Source organism: Sinocyclocheilus rhinocerous, unplaced genomic scaffold (assembly GCF_001515625.1).
Source record: "Sinocyclocheilus rhinocerous isolate Xijiao unplaced genomic scaffold, SAMN03320098_v1.1 scaffold1213, whole genome shotgun sequence".
NCBI classification, from domain to species: Eukaryota; Metazoa; Chordata; class Actinopteri; order Cypriniformes; family Cyprinidae; genus Sinocyclocheilus; species Sinocyclocheilus rhinocerous.
Window position 1 is genome coordinate 44,230 of NW_015625600.1, and position 18,996 is coordinate 63,225.

Sequence of the window (18,996 nt, forward strand, 5' to 3'; positions counted from 1 at the left end):
GAGAGTTCACAAGTGGATACTACTGACACCTCTGGAGGTTCTGCAGCGGATGCCACCACCTCTGGAGGTTCTACAGCAATACGAGCAGGAAACAGGGAAAGTTCATTAACATTCTCCTTAACAGGACAGGTACAGAGTTCAGCAAGGGTCCCTTTGACCGTGACAGGACAGACTGAAAGTGTATTGCTGGGCGCCACCACAATACCAGGAGCCAAAGCGAGTGCCGCTGCCTCGGAGGGTTCTGCAGCCTCAGCTGCCACCTCTGGAGGACCTGGAGTGAGCACTGCCATCTCTGGAAGTTCTGTGGTAGTGTATGCAGCCCAAACACACCAAAAAGCGATGGATGAATAGCTGAGACGTGACATGGCTCTGGACGAACATCTGAGATGTGACGTGACTCTGGAAGATCAGCTGATATGTGATGAGATTCTGGAAGATCAGCTGTGACGTGACGTGACTCTGGACGAACTGCTGAGACGTGACAAGACGCCACAAGCATGTTATTCCAATAAAACTGGGTTGATTTTTGCCCTGGGAGCCATACAATCTTGGTAACGCAACTGAATCTGTTAAATTAATGAATGCAAATCTCCAGACGCCACAAGCATGTTATTCCAATAAAACTGGGTTGATTTTTGCCCTGGGAGCCATACAATCTTGGTAACGCAACTGAATCTGTTAAATTAATGAATGCAAATTTAATGTTTTAAAAAAGAGGATCTGAGGCAGTAATACTGTATCAAATTTTGACGAGTTAGCTTAAAAGAGAAGGAGAAAAGAGCTGGACAAAAAGTCCAGTTTCCCTTAAACAGTGAGAGCAACTTGCGGCTCAGAGCTTGAAAGGCATCACAAAATGAGTCTGAGCAGCTGAGCTGCTCAAGGGCTACTAATAGTCTTGCCATATCCATACCTGGCCATTGTCCGCGTGAAAAGCTGCTGGATCCTTGTAGGGCCGAGTATTCTGTTATGGAGTAACCAGAACATGAGACGTGCGGATCCATGTGCAAAGCTTTTATTAAAAGACGTGGGGTCGAAACACCAGCAAACAGTATGGTATGGGCAAATCACAAGAGCAGTCCAGTAAACAGGCGTGGGTCGATCGAAGGTGAACAATATCCAACAGGGCAAGGCAAAGAGAGATAATCCAGGTACATAGCAATAATCCAGGCAGGGGCGAACAGAGTCCGAAACAGCAAGACAAAAAGGGTAATCCGAAAACACAGGCAAGAATCTGAACGCAGGAAAACAGGCAAGGCGAGACTATGACTAAACTAGGAAAACTGGAACTGGCTCCGTAAAGTGCTATCACTAGGAGAGTAATAAACGCAGACAATACTCGGCGACTTGAGCAGGATCTGGGTGGATGTTATATAGTGTGTGTAATAGCTTTCAGGTGAGCGTGTGATTGGTTACAGCTGTGTGCAATCAGTGCAATGGATGATGGGAAATGTAGTCCAGGGTATAGTGTAACAGTCTGTGTAGTGTGAGAGTCCAAGTAGTGAGCGGGTGACCTCTGGTGGTGAGTGAACGGAAGTTCATAGACCGGATTCGTGACAGCTATAGCCCTAGGGCCCTATGTGTTCTTAATCCGGGCCTGGCCCTCAGGCGACCGTTAATTTTACATCAGACCTACAGGTGATTAACAAACATTTTTTTAATTATCCACCAAATTATCATAATTTTTGTAAGTTATCAACGATGCCACCTCAGTAAATTAGTAAAATATTACTGAGTTATTGCCTACATAATATATTTTAATATAAATAATGTATGAAATAAAACGTTAAAGCAGAAATAAGAAAGATGTAAACGCCATCTCTCATTCAAACTCGCTTGCTCCCGCTCCCGCTCTCTCTTCCAGCTCGTCGTTACTCCACAATGGATTGTGGGAAATAGTGCTTCAGCGAGTGTACATCGGTTAAACACTCTAAATCAGAATGCATTGTGGGTAAAAAGTAGTGAATGAATGTAGGGAATGAAGTAGTTCACTCAGAATTCGGACAGCACTACAAAATGACTGACACCCAATATAGTGCACTATATAGTGGATAGGGAGTGGTTTCGGACACAGCCTAAGACTAAATTAAAAATAGCTGACAAAATGAACACTAGAGCTAGTGGCAAATGTCAGAATGACTAGCCGAGGTAAGGCTGCTCTCGGCAGCTTACATGAGCACTGAGCGCCCAGTGATCACCTGGATCAAAATCAAAATCGAGGGGTCGAGGGTCTGTCCATTTAAACTTCCCTCGTCCACTTCACAAAGTGGAACGCACTTCAAAATGGCAGCGGCGATTCCCCCGAGGGGAAGTTCTTAGGGAAATTTGCAAGTGCTTGTCTAAAAGTGGAGTGGAACGCAGCCTTGGAACAGTACTTGGGCAACAACTGATGACGTTTCACAAGTCCACAAGAACGCAAGTACAGACAAGAACGCATATTGAGAAACGGCTTAAGACTAAATAAAAAATGGCTGACAAAATTAACACTAAATCAAATGAAAATGTAACTATTACTTTCTTTTTTTTTTTTTGCGAACAAAGTGCTGCACAACAGATGTTTACTGTTCAAACTTAAACATGGAAGAAAAATTTTTATTATTCCTATAAAAATAAGTTATTATTATTATTAATACTTTGAGACGTACATTCTATTGTACAATAGTAATATATTTCTGTCAAAATGCATTCAGGTTAAACCGAACTGTTATTTTTAGTTTCTATGTGTGCATGTATATGACATGACGATAGTTTTCTCAAATGAAATGGTGAATTGCTGGTGAAGTGACTCTCAGAGCAGTTCTAAAGATGAAGTTCATGTGTTTACATATTTTAAAGTGCCTGCAAAAACAATGCCTTTCATGTTCATTACCGTACTATAGATGACACTGTTTTTATTGGCACAGCATCTTCAAAGAGCTCGCCAAATGTAGAAATAAACCAATAAGACACAATCCAGCAACTGCCATTTCATCAATATCTTTTCATAATTCATCACGTTCCATTATCTTGCTTACTTTCTCTCCTCCTCTCTGCACCAGATTGATATTTTTAAACATACACACAGGTGACTGACACAAACTTCATACAAGTTATTTTGACCAAGCATTGCTGTCTGAACCCCTGACTAAGCAACCACTTATAAAATAATTTTGAGTAGATCTGTAGCCTAATTATTTTAATAATGGGGAAGCAGATAGCATGACACCCAAATATATACAGCTATCTGGATGAGAACTCAGGTCCCTTCGCTGTAACCTTTTGACTTGTTGTGTAAAGGCAACTCTTTATTTGATGCTTTTGAACGGATGAGTTTGGCGTTGTTAGCACCATGCTCTCCTGCTTGAGCTACATAGTAAGACCTAACTCATTCATACTTTTTGCATGATTTCACCAACCGCCTAGAGCTCCGCATATCTTTTCTAGTATTATCCAGAAAGTATCTTTTCACTGTAAAAAATGATATGATCAGTAAGTCATGGCAAATTATGTTTTTATGTTACATTAACAATTTGAGCAATTTCAACTTTTTTTTATAAGTTATATGAAATTCCTCTTGATTTTTTAAAGCTGGTTTAATGTAATTTAATTTGAAATGACTTATACAACCAGGTTGATTATAATTAAAAATTTAAGGCAGCAAATGAACTTAAGTTTTTAAGCTAAAATATGTGGAATTGTGTTACAGTGTACACTGAACTTTAAACATTTACATACTGAAAAAAAAATGGAATTTGGTGTGATTGATATCCTGGTCCTCTCTCAGGCTCTATGGAGATTGAATATTTGGAACCAAATGTCACAATTTCCACCCCCCAGACCTAAAACAGCTCCTCATAATAATAATACCAATAATTCTTATGCAATATCCGCACTTGACATGGAAATCAGTGATGAGGAGTGGGAAAGACTACAGAAGGCTCTCGACTGGCCTGGTCCAGATGATGAAATCACTCAGCTGAGTCTGAGCACAAGTCCAGTCCACTCAACATTCTCTATTGTGGGACTCAAAAACAGTTACAAAGTGGGAGAAGACATCTCCGTTATTATCACAGCCAGAGACCACAACAAAAACCTGAAAAGATACGGAGGAGATTTTTTCAAAGCAAAGCTTTTCAATTCAAAGCTAAAGGTGTGTTTATTTTGTATGATATTATTTTATGAATATTACATATGTCTATGTTTATAAGCTTACTTTACCAACAGACATAAGTTTTCTGCAGTACACTTAACCTTTTCCATTCTTCTTGAAGGCGAGTGTGTACGGGGAGGTTGTGGATCATCGTAATGGAACTTACTCTGTTGCTCTTGTTCTGCCCTGGGAAGGTCAGGCACAAGTATTTGTACGTCTTGAGCACTCCAGTGAGGTTGTGAAGATTCTTAAAAAATACAGGGAGTCTTCATTCCCACGCAGCCACTATAATGGCCACTTTGAAGGGCCAGGACCCAATGAAACCAGGATCAGTGAAGTCGTACAATGTAATCTTAAGTGGGGTGGAGATGGAAGTTGGAGGAAAGGCAACTGCTGCTGTGAGTATAAGAATTTAAAAACGGGGACAGTGTGGCAGTGTGAGAGACCGAAGAAACTTTCCTGTGACAAACTGGTTCATCACTCGAGGGGAGGTTTGGAAAGTCCTTTAAAAGCTTTTGAGAATCAACTTTTTACAAAGTAAGTTTGAAAGCATTCAAATTTAATTTCACAAAAATTGTAAAACTAAAAACATTTGTAGAAAATGTATTCTTACTATTTCTTCACAGGAAATTAACAAATGTTGCTATTCCTGGAGACAAAATAAACATAAATGTCCTTCCAAACACTGCAGGCAACGGTATGTTAACATATGGAGAATGTATTAATATATTTTGACCATTTATTTCCCTGTATGGAAAATGGATAAAGAGAAAGAAAATAGTGGCATTTTTCTTTTTGTTATTGTTATTTAATAAACACAACTCTGCTTGAATATTTTATTTGCTCAAGTGTGTGACACTAAAACGCCTCTCTCATCTTATTCTTATTCATGTTAATGTTAAATATTATCATGCACACATTGGCAGTGTTTCAGCAAATGAAATATTCAAGCCATAAACCAATTTATACACCATAAACCAAAAATCTAGCCAAATTCTCCTTTTATGTTTAATACACTGTCTTCTTTTTCTTTATTTTATTATTATATTATTTATTTTCCAAATAGGAAATGGACAAAATATACACAGATCACATATCAGAAGACTGACATGTATAATGTCAGTCTAATGTAATGTTACAAGTGAATGAAGAATTTGTATTGACACAGTCTTTTCAGGTAAATGTTTCTTTGCTTTAGGCACAATGGAGAGATGCAGATCTGGCTTGACAACACCAGTTCCTGCTGGGTTCTATTTGAAAGATGTTTGGAAGTCTTTTGTATGCAACACTCAAAAATTCAATTCTTCACAAATGGGAAATTGTCTTAAAAATAAGATTGTCTACTTGCTGGGAGACTCCACCACAAGGCAGTGGTTTGAGTATTTAGAAAGAAATGTGTAGAGACATATAAAAATTATTATTTTTTACTTAAATAAAAACTAAACAACATTGGACCCCAAAGACTTATATGCACAAAGACCGTTGATACATTTGTCAAAATATCTTTTTTGTGTTTCGCAAAAGTCAGACAGTCATAAAGGTTTGAAATTACATGAAGATGAGTAAATGGCTGATTTTTGGGTGACCTACGACTTTGGGTGACTCCTGATTTGCCCATATACAGTGCCTATAGAAAATCATCATACCCCTTTGAAATAGCTACTTTATTTTCCGTACAGCCTGAAATTAAAACACATCACAAAAAAAACAAAAAAAAAACTTTTCCAGCTTTATATTACAAATGTTGCCTTACAACATCAAAGTAAAGAAAGAAAAAGCAACAAATCATAAAAAAAAATTCAATTCTTCACAAATGGGAAATTGTCTTAAAAATAAGATTGTCTACTTGCTGGGAGACTCCACCACAAGGCAGTGGTTTGAGTATTTAGAAAGAAATGTGCCAGGCAAGTTATTCAATGATATGACTTTGTTTTAGTCTTCATTGCATTAATGTATAATAAAAAAAAAAATTAATAAGGTATTGACATATAGAGGCCCCACAAAGTATGTGGACACGTAATCAAACTATATGAATGTCTTGGTATTAGATGAAAATATCAAACTATGTGGCACTCTTATCAAGCAAAACATCAAAAAGACATTCTTTAGGTCTTAAACTTGCAAAATGCTATTACAAAAATGACTTATAAACGATAGTTCTGAGAAACGCTCATGCAGCATTTGTTTTCAGAAGCTACTTGGTTTGATATTTTGTATCTAATGTAATGAAATTGAGACATGTACATATTTCATCCAGCTTTATATTACAAATGTTGCCTTACAACATCAAAGTAAAGAAAGAAAAAGCAACAATTCATAAAAAAATTTTAAAAAAAACTTTACGTCGTAGAACCACCCTTTGCTTTCATTACAGCCATTAATCGTTTTGGTTATTTTTGTACTAGCATTGCACACCTAGATTGGGGAATATTTGCCCATTCTTCCTTGCAGAATTGCTCAAGTTCAGTCAAATTCTGTGGTGAGCTGCAGTGGACTGCTCTCTTCAAGTGCATCCACAGATTGCAATGATCCTAAACATACCGCCAAAATAACAATGCAATGGCTCAAGGATAGGAAGGTGAATGTCTTTGAGTGGCCAAGTCAGAGCCCTTAAATCTGATTGAAAGTCTGTGGAAGGACTTGAAGAGAGCAGTCCATAGCTGCTCACCACATATTTTGACTAAACTTTAGCAGTTCTGCAAGGAAGAATGGGCAAATATTCTACAATCTAGGTGCGCAAACTAGTACAGACATATCCAGAAAGATTAAGGGCTGTAATTTAAAAAAGGCGGCCCTACGAAATATTAAATCAGGGGACTTGTGACTTTTCCAACCCTGTTTTTCAGTTTTGTTTTGTTTGTTTTTTTATTAATATTTTTCAGAACTGTTGCTTTTTCTTTTATTACTTTGATGTTATAAGGCACATTTTGTAAATAAAGCTGGAAAAATAATTTTAAAAAAAGTTTTTTTTTTTTGGAATGGGTTTTCATTTCAGGCTGTATGACAAATAAAGTGACTCTTTCAAAGGGGTATGATGATTTTCTATAGGCACTGTACTTCTTGGGGCTGTTGTTTAAGAAATTAATAAAGAAATGAGTCTAATGTAAGTTTTGCTTATCTTTATTAGGCTTAAAAAGAATGGATCTCCACACTCCTCGTACAGGTGGACCCCTGATGGCTGTGGAGTTGAAAAATAATATCATTGTTCACTGGAAGCCACATGGTGTTCCTTTGCGATTTATTAAAATGCTCATTACTGATCTGCATTATATTGCCAATGAAATTGATGAAATAGCTGGTGGTCCTCATGCAGTTGTTGTCTTCACTATCTTCGCCCATCTGGTTTTTCACCCAATAACATTTTACATTCATGAAGTGGCCAAAATCCGTCGGTCTGTTGTTGCACTGCTGAGTCGTGCACCACAGACTGCTGTCATCATCAAGTCTGGAAACACTGCAGGAGTAAAGGTACACTTGGTCACTTCCAATCCTATTGTGTTTTTAAATAATTTTCTATCTTGTTTTCTTCTGATAATATTTATGGTAAACAAGAAAATATGGGGAATTTGTTCTGCTGTCTTTACATGTATACTGTCTAGGAACACAGTTGCTCAAAGATGCATCTCAGTATATTTAGGCAACATTCATACTACTTTTTCCAATTGATGTAAAATTCCTTCCTTTAAAGGAACAGTTAATCTAAAAATGAAAATGGTCAACATTACTCATCCTCATGTCATTCCAAACATGTATGACTGACTTTCATTTATGGAACACTGAAGAAGAGGTTTAGCAGAATGTTTTTTTTTTAATATATACAATTGAAGTGGAAAGTAGCTAGAGCCTGCCAAGCTGCAAAACAGGACAAAAAGGGATCATAAAAGCATAATCAGAGTAGTCCCTATGACGCAAGTGCTATATTATAGGTCTTCTGAAGCAAAACAATAGTTCTGTGGGAGAAACAATGAAATATAAATCATGAATAATGATTACCATTGATTGCACCTGTAGTACACGTCATCAACTTTTTTGTCTGAAGGAGATGTTTGCAGGAGGGCCCAAAGCATGGCAATGAGATGCAGTGTATCGTTCCTCTTCTCAGGGAACCATGGTTACACTCGTAACCCGAAATGTTCCTTTTCAAATGGGAACTTGCAGTGCATCTGCTGACGCTTTGGGGAGCAGATACCTACTCTGCCATGCTGGGCAGAATGTCTGCCACATCAGCTAAGCGCTGCCACAATGGGCACGACATAAGACTCAAAGAACATAACTGCCAAAGTCAATAAAGTCCCCTACTTAGGCACACCTCAGTCTGAGAACTGTGAGTGACAACATTCCCTATGGCCACTACCCAAGTCTCAAGCCCTATACAAGGAAAGTTCAGGCTTTTTCCAACTTTCCTCCCTTCCTTGTGGGCCAGGCAGCAGTGTCCAGTCTGAGGGCAGAGCTCAAAGGTCTGGTTATGTCAGTCCTTTACACTAGACACCACCTTTAAGGCAATACTGGCACAGGGAAAAACATTTTAGTTCCCTTAGCTGGTCTCTACCGCTAGGGGGAGCAAGATTTTCTAAATTCTACCTTAGGACACCCCCAGGGGAGCTACAGCCTTTCTACCTCAATAGAAACATTTTCACACCCTGTCTGGCTCTATCCAGTATCTCAAGAAACCAGCGCTTCCAAAGGTGCATGACAACGAGAATGGATGCAAACTTTGAGGTGAAAGTTCACTTGTTGGGTTCTAGGAGATGAGTAAAGTTCTTGGGAAGCGGAGGACCCTACTTTAAGACCCTCAACAATGGGGGAGGGTTCTGCTTTATGCTAAAGGGACATGTCCTGGATCTTAAGACAATACATGTGCCATATAACTGCAAATGGGTGCAGATGTAAAATCCCTGGCAGCACAGGGAAAACAATTGGTGAGATGAAAATTAGAGTCCAAGAAAACTGTCCAGAGAATAATCCACCACAGACAAAGAAACAGCAACAGGAACACAGGCAAACTGGAGACAGAAGACACAAGACGAGAAAACATAATTGTGAGCACCACAATGATCCAACAAAGACAGAGAAAACACAGCGACAATATATAGAGAAGCTGATGAGCCACAGGTGAAGCTGATTAGCTCATCAGTGATACGGAGTTGCCCAGCAACGCAGGTAGCAAACACACACACACAAGACCTGACAGGATGAACTCACAGACCTGCGAACTGTGACAACAACAACAAGAGATGCAATCTTTTGAGGCAAAGCCACATCTTGTCTGGTTCTTAGATATCAGACAAAAGCTCTCACAGGGAGCGGAGGACTATACTCGACCCATAGGGATTGCTTCCCAAGGGGAGCCAGCTAAGTGCTAGTTACAACCACTCGATACTGCTGTCCTCATAAAAGAGCTATAAGGGAGCCATTCTGTTTAGAGAACCCCAGTTTCCTGGGAGAGGCAACATCAACCATGTGCACTCATCTAGTTTGCTATAACTGGTGCTATTTTGTTTTCTGGCACCTGTTAGAGTAGTAACAGAAATGAGGAAGGATGCGATTCTTGAACTCAAGCATTGTATACTCACAGAGTATGGACCCATCAGGAGTAGGAGAGATATTATTTCTCCTCAATGATTTGAGATCACTCAGACTGCTTTCTCTTAATCACTTCCCATAGATATTGCATCACGCCTCTTCTGCACCCTACCCTTTGGAGGAGGGGGGCACAAGATGCAATGCACGACTTTTGGCACTGTCTCCAGTCCTCACACCATGATGAGCCAGGTTCCCCAGAGGCTTTTAGCAAAGATTTGGATTGGCACGGTAAATATCTCTGCAGACTGCGGCCTCGCTTCTTTGAGCCTCCCGACCACTGCCTCAACAGGGAAGATATATTCTGTCCATGGCATGGGCCATAACATCCAACAGATCGTCTTATGGAAGGCTGGGAGAGCCCACTCATAACGTCTCTACCCTCCTCAGTGTCACACTTCACTCGGGGAGCAAGGAACGAGGAAATGAGGAGTTCTTGAATAACACAGTCTTTAATATCAGAGCTCATCACAGACAGACTGTGACAACAGCTCCAAGACTCAGCACCCAAGGACGACTTTCTGGAAAACAGCCAGCCCTTAAGAAGGATTTCAGTGAACTCTTTGAAACACTTCAAAGGCTTGAAGTTCAGCCGTTCATCAGTGGACCACTCCCAGCAAGGGGAACTAACATGTTTTCACAGTTGCTTGTGCTGAATACATGGCTACAAAGAACCTGCAGTATAAAAGGAGTCAACTTCATCGACAACTTCAGTCTTTTCTGGGGCCATAGACAACTTTTTAAACTGGATGGCCTCAACCCAAACAAACTTGGTGCAAGAGTGCTAAAGGACAATATATATTTCTCCCTCCGTCATCCTTCAGTAGTGTATGCCAATCCACTCAACCTGAATGGCACACACACACCTCGACAAAGTATGAGTGACGACAGGACATCATATCAGCTTCCAAGTCATCATGTGGTTGACATATCCCACAAGGACAATGATAGCGCCACACAGCCACAACAAGCACTGCTCATGGAAACTATCCCGGCTGAGCCCTGCCCTCAGAGCTCATCACAGACAGACTGTGACATATCAGAACAGCTCCAATACTCAGCACCCAAGGACGACTTTCTGGAAAACAGCCAGGGAAGCCAGGACAACATATTTCAGCCACCAGAAACAGCAGAGCCACAGCCCATCTCACCGGACACATTATCCCTCTCTCCAGCATCTCCACTTCTAAGCTTCTCACAGAAAATGGAGGAACTGGTTTATGCTGGGACTAAACTCTCCCACTCTTTTGCTGCAAGCCCCCAGATATCAACTAAAAAATGGCATGCCCCACAACCACTGACGCCTGTGTGCCCAGCTCGTCCTCCTCCTCCTGTGAGAGCTCTCCGGCCACTGCCACAACGCCAGGGCCCAAACCCTCCTCCATCTGTTGTAGGTGAACCAAAAGCAACTGATAACAGCTCTCAGTGATATGTGTCGGGTCCCCACTATGATATCAGCAACATTCACAAATGTTTACAGAACAAGCAGGAACCCAGTGTGCCTGTAGCTTTCTCTATTTCTGTTTTATCACGTGATAGAAAGTCTAAGGCCTTCTCAAGCCGTACGGCTGACCCATCTAATCTGCAGCCTATTATGCATCAATCTAAGATTGCTGTAGAGACACAAAGTAGTGCCATCAAGTTAGCATTTTTAAACATTCGCTCACTAAAAAATAAATCATTTCTGATCAATGACTTAATAACCACAAACAACCGGGTTTTTATGTTTCTAAACGAAACATGGCTAGAAGGCAGTGCAACAGTCCTCAATGAAACAGCCCCTCCTAACTTTAGTTTTATAAGTGTCTGCAGGTCTGTTAGGAGAGGTGGAGGTGTAGCTGCTCTATTTAAAGATGTCTATCAATGCAAGCAAGTGTTATTTGGTCAGTACTTGCCTTTTGAATGTCTAGGTATTGTGCTGAAATGTGATCCACGCATTTTCTTTATCATTATTTACAGGCCTCCAAAATACTCTCCAGCATTTAGATTAATCTTTAATGAGCCGAAAAGAACGCATGTCACACCTCTGTTCATCAATTTGCACTGGCTTGGGTTACGAGTCCGACTCTCTAACCATTAGGCCACGACTTCCCCAAATAAAGTGACGTGACATGTGGCCAAGTATGGTGACCCATACTCGGAATTAGTGCTCTGCATTTATCCCATCCAAAGTGCACACACACAGCAGTGAACACACACCCGGAGCAGTGGGCACAGACCTTAGTTTCAGTAGTCATGTCAAAGCAGTAACTAAATCAGCATACTATCATCTCAAAAACATTGCAATAATTAGATGTTTTGTTCTCCAGTCAAGCCTTGGAGAAACTTGTTCATGCCTTTATCACTAGCAGGGTGGACTATTGTAATGGTCTCCTCACCGGCCTTCCCAAGAAGACTATTGGACAGCTGCAGCTTATCCAGAACGCTGCTGCCAGGATTCTGACTAGAACCAGAAAATCTTAGCATATGACACCAGTCCTCAGGTCCTTACATTGGCTTCCAGTTATATTTAGGATTGATTTTAAAGTACATTTACTCGTTTATTAATCACTTAATGGTCTAGGACCTAAATAAATTGCAGAGATGCTCACTGAATATAAACCTAACAGACCACTCAGATTATTAGGATCATGTCAGTTAGAAAAACCAAGGGTTCACACAAAACAAGGGGAGTCCGCTTTTAGCTATTATGCCGCCCACAGCTGGAACCAGCTTCCAGAAGAGATCAGATGTGCTAAAACATTAGCCACATTTAAATCCAGACTCAAAACTCATCTGTTTAGCTGTGTATTTATTGAATGAGCTAGATGCCAATAAAGCGCTATCTGCTGGATCAGATGATTCGAGGGAAAGAACATCCTGATCCAGCAGATCTTGAGTTAGTGAATGAAGAATAGTGGTCGCCTTTTCTTGCACATACACAAACAAATGGCTCCTTAAGACAAAAAGGCTGATGACGTGAACTATTCACAGGCACACCAGCAGTGATGTCACAGACTGTCATCAGCCAATAAGATTGTCGCGTTTAGGACACATGCTTCATGGTCACTCTGCCTGGTCTGAGGCTACGTAGCCCCATACAACTAACTCTGATGTACTGTGTGTTCTGACACCTTTCGATAATGACCAGCATTAAGTCTTTGAGCAATTTGAGCTACAGTAGCTCTCGTGTGTGATCTGACCAGACAGGCTAGCCTTCACCGCCCACGTGCATCAATGAGCCTTGGGTGCCCATGACCCTGATCTCAGTTCAATGGTTGTCCTTCCTTGAACCACTTTTGTTAGGTACTGACCACTGCATACCACAAACTCCCCACAAGACGTTTTGGAGATACTCTGACTCGGTTGTCTAGCGGTCAGTATTTGACACTTGTCATAGTCACTCAGACCTTTTCGCTTGCCCATTTTTCATATTTCCAACACATAAAAATTCAAGAATTGACTGTTCACTTGCTGCCTAATATATCCCACCCAGTGGCAGGTACCATTGTACTAATAGTCAATGTTATTCACTTCACCTGTCAGTGGTTTTAATGTTGTGGTTGATCAGTGGGATGTCTAGTAGCTACAGTAGCAATACATATAAACAACAAATTTTATGTAGTTTGTCCAAACCAGCATTGCTTATTCCAGGTCTGACAGTATCATTTGTTACTTATCTTTACATCTGTAAATATGTTTATTAGGTTGTGTCTTTATACATTTTTATATTTTATTGTATGGAAGCACTAGAAGCTTCATTTACTAAACGTCCTTGTGTGTTGCAGTAATTATGATTCTGATTTGTGTTTTTACAGAATATTTTTCAAAGTGATTGGTATGTGATGCAGCTGAACACAGTGATGCAAGAGATGTTCAGAGATATTGGAGTAATCTACTTAGATGTATGGCAGATGACTTCCTGTCACTATCTACGTGAAAATATTCACCCAGGACCTGTTATCATTGCTAATGAGGTCAAAATGTTTCTGTCATATGTCTGTCCTATCTGATTATCTAAACATTTACAAACACACAGCCCCAAGGAACAATATTTATCTTGCTTTGTCATCAATAGCAATGTTCATACAATGAGACAATGTACATAGAAACAGACTTGAATGAACTGCTAACAAATACCCTTATGAATAATGGATAATGTAACACAGAGAACTTTTCAAAATAAATTGCATTAGAAAAGCATAAACCTAAATTATTTGAACAAACTAATAAAGTGATGTAAATAAAGTGATGTTATAACTGTTTTGTCTGTCTCCATTCATTTGTGGAATTTTACAGTAAATACAATTGAAACTTACTAAAATTATAATATTATATATTGTTTTCAGTATACCACAAACAGTTTGGGTGGTAATACAGTTTGTATTGCAGGACTAACAAATACCCTTATGAATAATGGATAATGTAACACATAGAACTTTTTAAAATAAATTGCATTAGAAAAGCATAAACCTAAATTATTTGAACAAACTAATAAAGTGATGTAAATAAAGTGGTTATAACTGTTTTGTCTGTCTCCATTCATTTGTGGAATTTTACAGTAAATACAATTGAAACTTACTAAAATTATAATATTATATATTGTTTTCAGTATACCACAAACAGTTTGGGTGGTAATACAGTTTGTATTGCAGGACAAATGTGATCATTTGTATGAAGTAGACTGTAGTTTTCATTACTGCTGATATTGTGTTAAATTTACCAAGCTAATACATCAGTTAAAAACTGGGATAACCTCAATATACTGACATGACTAGGACTTTAAGTTGTTCATGTCCTATGACACATTCTATTTGGACAGGGATAAGTGACATGAATTAACCTTAATACCATAATGAAAGTAATGTTTGGTTTGGTGCGAAATTTCTTTGCAATATCCCAGGGAATGTAGAGAATATAAAAACATAAAAAGATATGTTCCAGAAGATAAAGCCAGTACCTTGCAAGGCAAACATCTGAAAGATCAAACCAAAAACCAAGGGATAGAACAATCTGAATTGCATTTACTGAGCTGGAATGCCTCTATTAGGCCATGTTTAATAATATTTTGATGGAGCACCTGGTTAGTATTTCCTATAAATAGTATGGCTCTATTGTAAAGTTGGAGCATGGGAACACAAGCCGGAGGATCAAATTGCAGTAAGATTTAAGAAAACAAACAAAGATCCAACACAGGAACCAGGAACATACACAGGAAACATAATCTAGGAACAAAGATTGACACAGAACCAGGCAAACACAGGGGTATAAACACTAGGGCTGGGTTTTGACACAAATTTCATGATTCGATTCTCATTCACAAGCTTGCGATTCGATTACCGATTCGATTCAATGTCGATTATTTTGGATATATATCAGGTACAGTACATGCCAAATTTTCTCAAGAAAAAAAATCTCTCAACTAATGCTGTAAAATATACATGAGAGTCAGTTGGTACTACTTTACTATAATATTGAAGGTTAAAATTAACTGATTTGTTAAAATTTTAACTTAATGAAGTTTTTAAAATAATATAGTTACAATTACATAATATTTCTACTTCAATTTGTTTTTGTTTTTTAAATATAAACAATGATGGCTGTCATAAAATCTTGATGGATTTATTCAAACATAAATTAAAACTTACCTTGGGATGTTTAGTCATGTTTATTTTGTGCTGAAACTGGTATTAATGCGGAGGAGATGATCAGTTCACGTGCACCTTGCGCTGCCGCGTCTGTTGAACTGACGCGCTACAGCGATCTGTCACTTCACATTAAACAGTGCCAAAACGGCATTTATTGTTTGAATACTGCAATACAATGGACAGAAAATCTGAGACTTTGTTTCATATTATGGTTTCATATAAAAGTACCAAAGTGCTTATTGCGATATATTGGATGGGACGTTCTGTCCCCTTCAACGTTCCGTCCATTAACTGAAAGCTCGACTAATCGATTCTTGGGATTTAATAATCGATATCGTTCCGTAAAAATGAGAATCGATTAATATCGAGATATTGATATTTTTTACCCAGCCCTAATAAATACACAGGATAACAAGGATAATGAGATAACAAGTGGGAGGAGCCAATGAATCACCATAGCAGCACACGAGGGTAGCCAAGGGAACAAACAAGAGGGACAAGGCAACAGCAACTAAACAGGGGAGTCAATACAGAAACAAAGGGGACCAGAAAAACTACAAAATAAGAGTCCATGACTGACATCCATGTTTCCTCGCTCCTCCGTCCTCCATCCTATGATCCGGAAACTGATCGAGCTCAGTCATCTTGTACGACATCTCAATTCTCTAATTGCAAAGCGAGGAAGTGAGGATCGAGGAGGCTTCCTGAGGAGTCATGAGCGAGGATACGCAGGTGTATCCTTTGCGGAAGTGTTTTATCGATTAAACATGACGCATGTATAAATTCTCCTCCCCCTTCACATCTGCACCAAGTGCTAACCATGGCAGAAAATACAAACACACATAAATGTGAGTATTAAGCATGAAGTTATTGTAAATGTGAGTCATGTTTTGACAGTGCCTTTAATTTCGATGTATAACGTGTTCTTTTCAGCACAGTTTTAATTGTTTATTTACGTCTCTTGATTTTAATGGCTGATTGCTTTTAATTGTTAAATGAATGCCTCTTATATTGGTTAATAGAGAATAGAGAATGACTTTAATGTAGGGTTTTTTGTAGTAATTTAATGTGGTAATGTAGGGTTTAATGTGGTATTTTGTGGAGGTTGAAACTATTACAATATAAATAATTGTCTCTAATGTTAAAGAATCCTGACGTGCAAGCTAAATCCAGTGGTGTAGAGTCATCACTAATTGAAGACGCTTTGAAGTGAAGGGAGCGAGGATATCATTTCACTTGATTCAATTCCTCCGTCCTCGTATCTTTTCCTTGCGCCCGTCCCTCGCATCCTGAAGGGGTGAAGCTAAGACGCGAGGAAAGGAAGCGAGGATGCACAAACAAGAATTGAGAAGCACCCCGAGTATCGTAAAATCTGGTAATCATTAATTTTCCTAAATCAGTATTAAATGTGATGCGAGTAACTGATCTCGATTCAGTTTAGCCTGTTCCCACTAAACAGAATACCAGAAATGGTAATAATAAAATTAATAATTTTAGAAAAATCAATTAAATTATACTAAAATTATAATTATAATGCTGTGTTGTGCAGTTTGAAAAAATTTATCATGTTTTAACATTCCTGTATGTGGTCGTATGACAGCTGAATTGACTTTCTTTTAGATGACATTGTGCTTTCTTTTTCACATTTCAGAGAATCCAAAGGAAGTATCATCAGACTCCTGAAACAAATGACCTTTTTGTTTTTTTTTGTCCCACTTTTCCTTTAAGAAATATATCTTTTAATCACTAAATAAATACTCAACTGGTGTCTTTTTTTTATTTCAAGTTTTTTTTGTTGTTTTTTCGTAATAGTCAGGAATTTGTTGATGTAGCATTTTAGTATTTGAATTGTTAATATTGCTACATCTGATTGCAAATTTGATTTAAATGTTGACATTTCATTTGTGTTGTCAACATTGTTTAACAAAAGTGATTTAGAATCAAGATTGAACTGTAATGTTAATTCAGTAATATAAGATGCGTGTATATATACACATATACTGTGTGTATGCATGTATGTATACATACATTTCAACATTATGAACCAAAACATGAGCAAGAATTCCATTTTAACATCTTTTTGTATGGTAAATGAATCAAACAATTAAGTAAAACATAAATGAATAAAATAGAAGTGTCACAGTGTGCCTACTGTGAAGGAGTGAGGAGACGAAGGAGAATCCAGAATAAACATAGACTTTATTTTCTTCAACAGGGAAATCACACATAGTACACAGGGATCGACGTACAATTCCAGACAAGAGAAACTCAGAAACACAGGGTTTATATTATGGGACTAATCAAGGAAATAAATGGGACACAGCTGGGATCAAATAAACACAATCAGGGCAGGAACAGGAAGTCCAAATAAGGGCAAGGAAGGCACATGGGGAGCAAAACACACAAAAAACAAGGAACAGAGTCTGACAAGAAGACTCATCCTGTACTTTATCATGCAATTATTTATGGTTGCTAAGTAACCTTGGTATAACTCCTGTGATGTGCAGCAGTGTGGATTTTATTACAATGTTTCAAACAAGACTGATCCAATCAGATTTTATAACAGTTTTATTAAAACGTTGTTGTTGTGAGTAAATATTTAATTGTGCTATTAATCAAATTTTTTTAGATAGAGCAGGTGCAGCCATTTTTTATTTGAATGTGCAAATGCTTCTGGTGTCAGGTTATACAGTTCTCAGAGGAATCACATATAGTTATAGTAATGATTAACAGTGTCTCTTTATAACCAGATTAAAGTCTGGTCGACTGGTCACTAGTGTGTGGCCTCTCTGAACAGAAGTTCATTCTAGGCATGTTAAACTTTGAGTTGTTTAACATAACTGTTAACTGTCAATTCATAATTGCTCACTTTTCATCTGACTTTAGGACATAGGTAGAAGTGTTTTGAAATATTGCCAGAACTTTCACTAATTCATTATCATCTCGCTTTTAAGCACACAGCTGCCTTTTCTGTTCCTTTAAGTCATCGCTGCCTGTTTTGAATAGCAGTCATTCGTAAAGCTGAAGAGCAGGTTTAGGCATGTGTTCTCTTCCGTGCAACTGCTGCACCACCCTGCTGTTTTTGTGAATAGTTATACATTTCCATCTGGGCACCAATAGTGCTTTGTAATAGAAAAATGCTATCATGCTATTTTTATTTTTACATTTAGTTACATAAGGCAGAAAACCACGTGACAGAAAAGATACTGTATGGAGGTTCAGGGTTTTTTCCTCTTGAAGTCTGGACCTTTTTTATATTTTGCTTAAAATAAGTATCTACTTAAAGGGTTAGTTCACCCAAAAATGAAAATTAGGCTGCGTTTTACTCACCCCCAAGGCATCCTAGGTGTATATGACTTTCTTCTTCCAGACGAATCCAGTCGGAGTTATATAAAAAATTGTCTCAGCTTTGCTAAAGTAAGGAAACTTCCTTTGCTCCTGTAAACAAACGTTTGTTTTCAGGAGACTCAACGGCGCATGCGCAACGCTGACCCCATACGTCATGCTCCCGGAACTGCTTCTGTGTACAGCTGCTGGCGCAAGCTACAAAAAAGTGATTAGTACGTTTTGAATATGGATATTTTTCTTACAAAAACGCATCGATTCGCTACAGAAGGCCTTTGTTCACCATCCCGGAGCCGTGTGAGACACTTTTTTTATGGA

General features: G+C 38.7%; 1 protein-coding gene across 1 annotated transcript in view; it reads left to right on the top strand.

Moving 5' to 3' along the window:
* LOC107758247 (NXPE family member 3-like) overlaps positions 1 to 13,820 on the top strand; it is a 48,079-nt gene extending 34,259 nt beyond the window's left edge. Inside the window, exons 3-9 of the mRNA XM_016575944.1 lie at positions 3,761 to 4,126; positions 4,248 to 4,663; positions 4,753 to 4,823; positions 5,325 to 5,493; positions 5,996 to 6,030; positions 7,254 to 7,594; positions 13,504 to 13,820. Of these exons, the coding sequence (XP_016431430.1) occupies positions 3,761 to 4,126; positions 4,248 to 4,663; positions 4,753 to 4,823; positions 5,325 to 5,493; positions 5,996 to 6,030; positions 7,254 to 7,594; positions 13,504 to 13,698 (1,593 nt within the window). The 3' untranslated portion in view covers positions 13,699 to 13,820. The remainder of the gene's footprint in view (positions 1 to 3,760; positions 4,127 to 4,247; positions 4,664 to 4,752; positions 4,824 to 5,324; positions 5,494 to 5,995; positions 6,031 to 7,253; positions 7,595 to 13,503) is intronic.
* Positions 13,821 to 18,996: the final 5,176 nt, after the last annotated feature.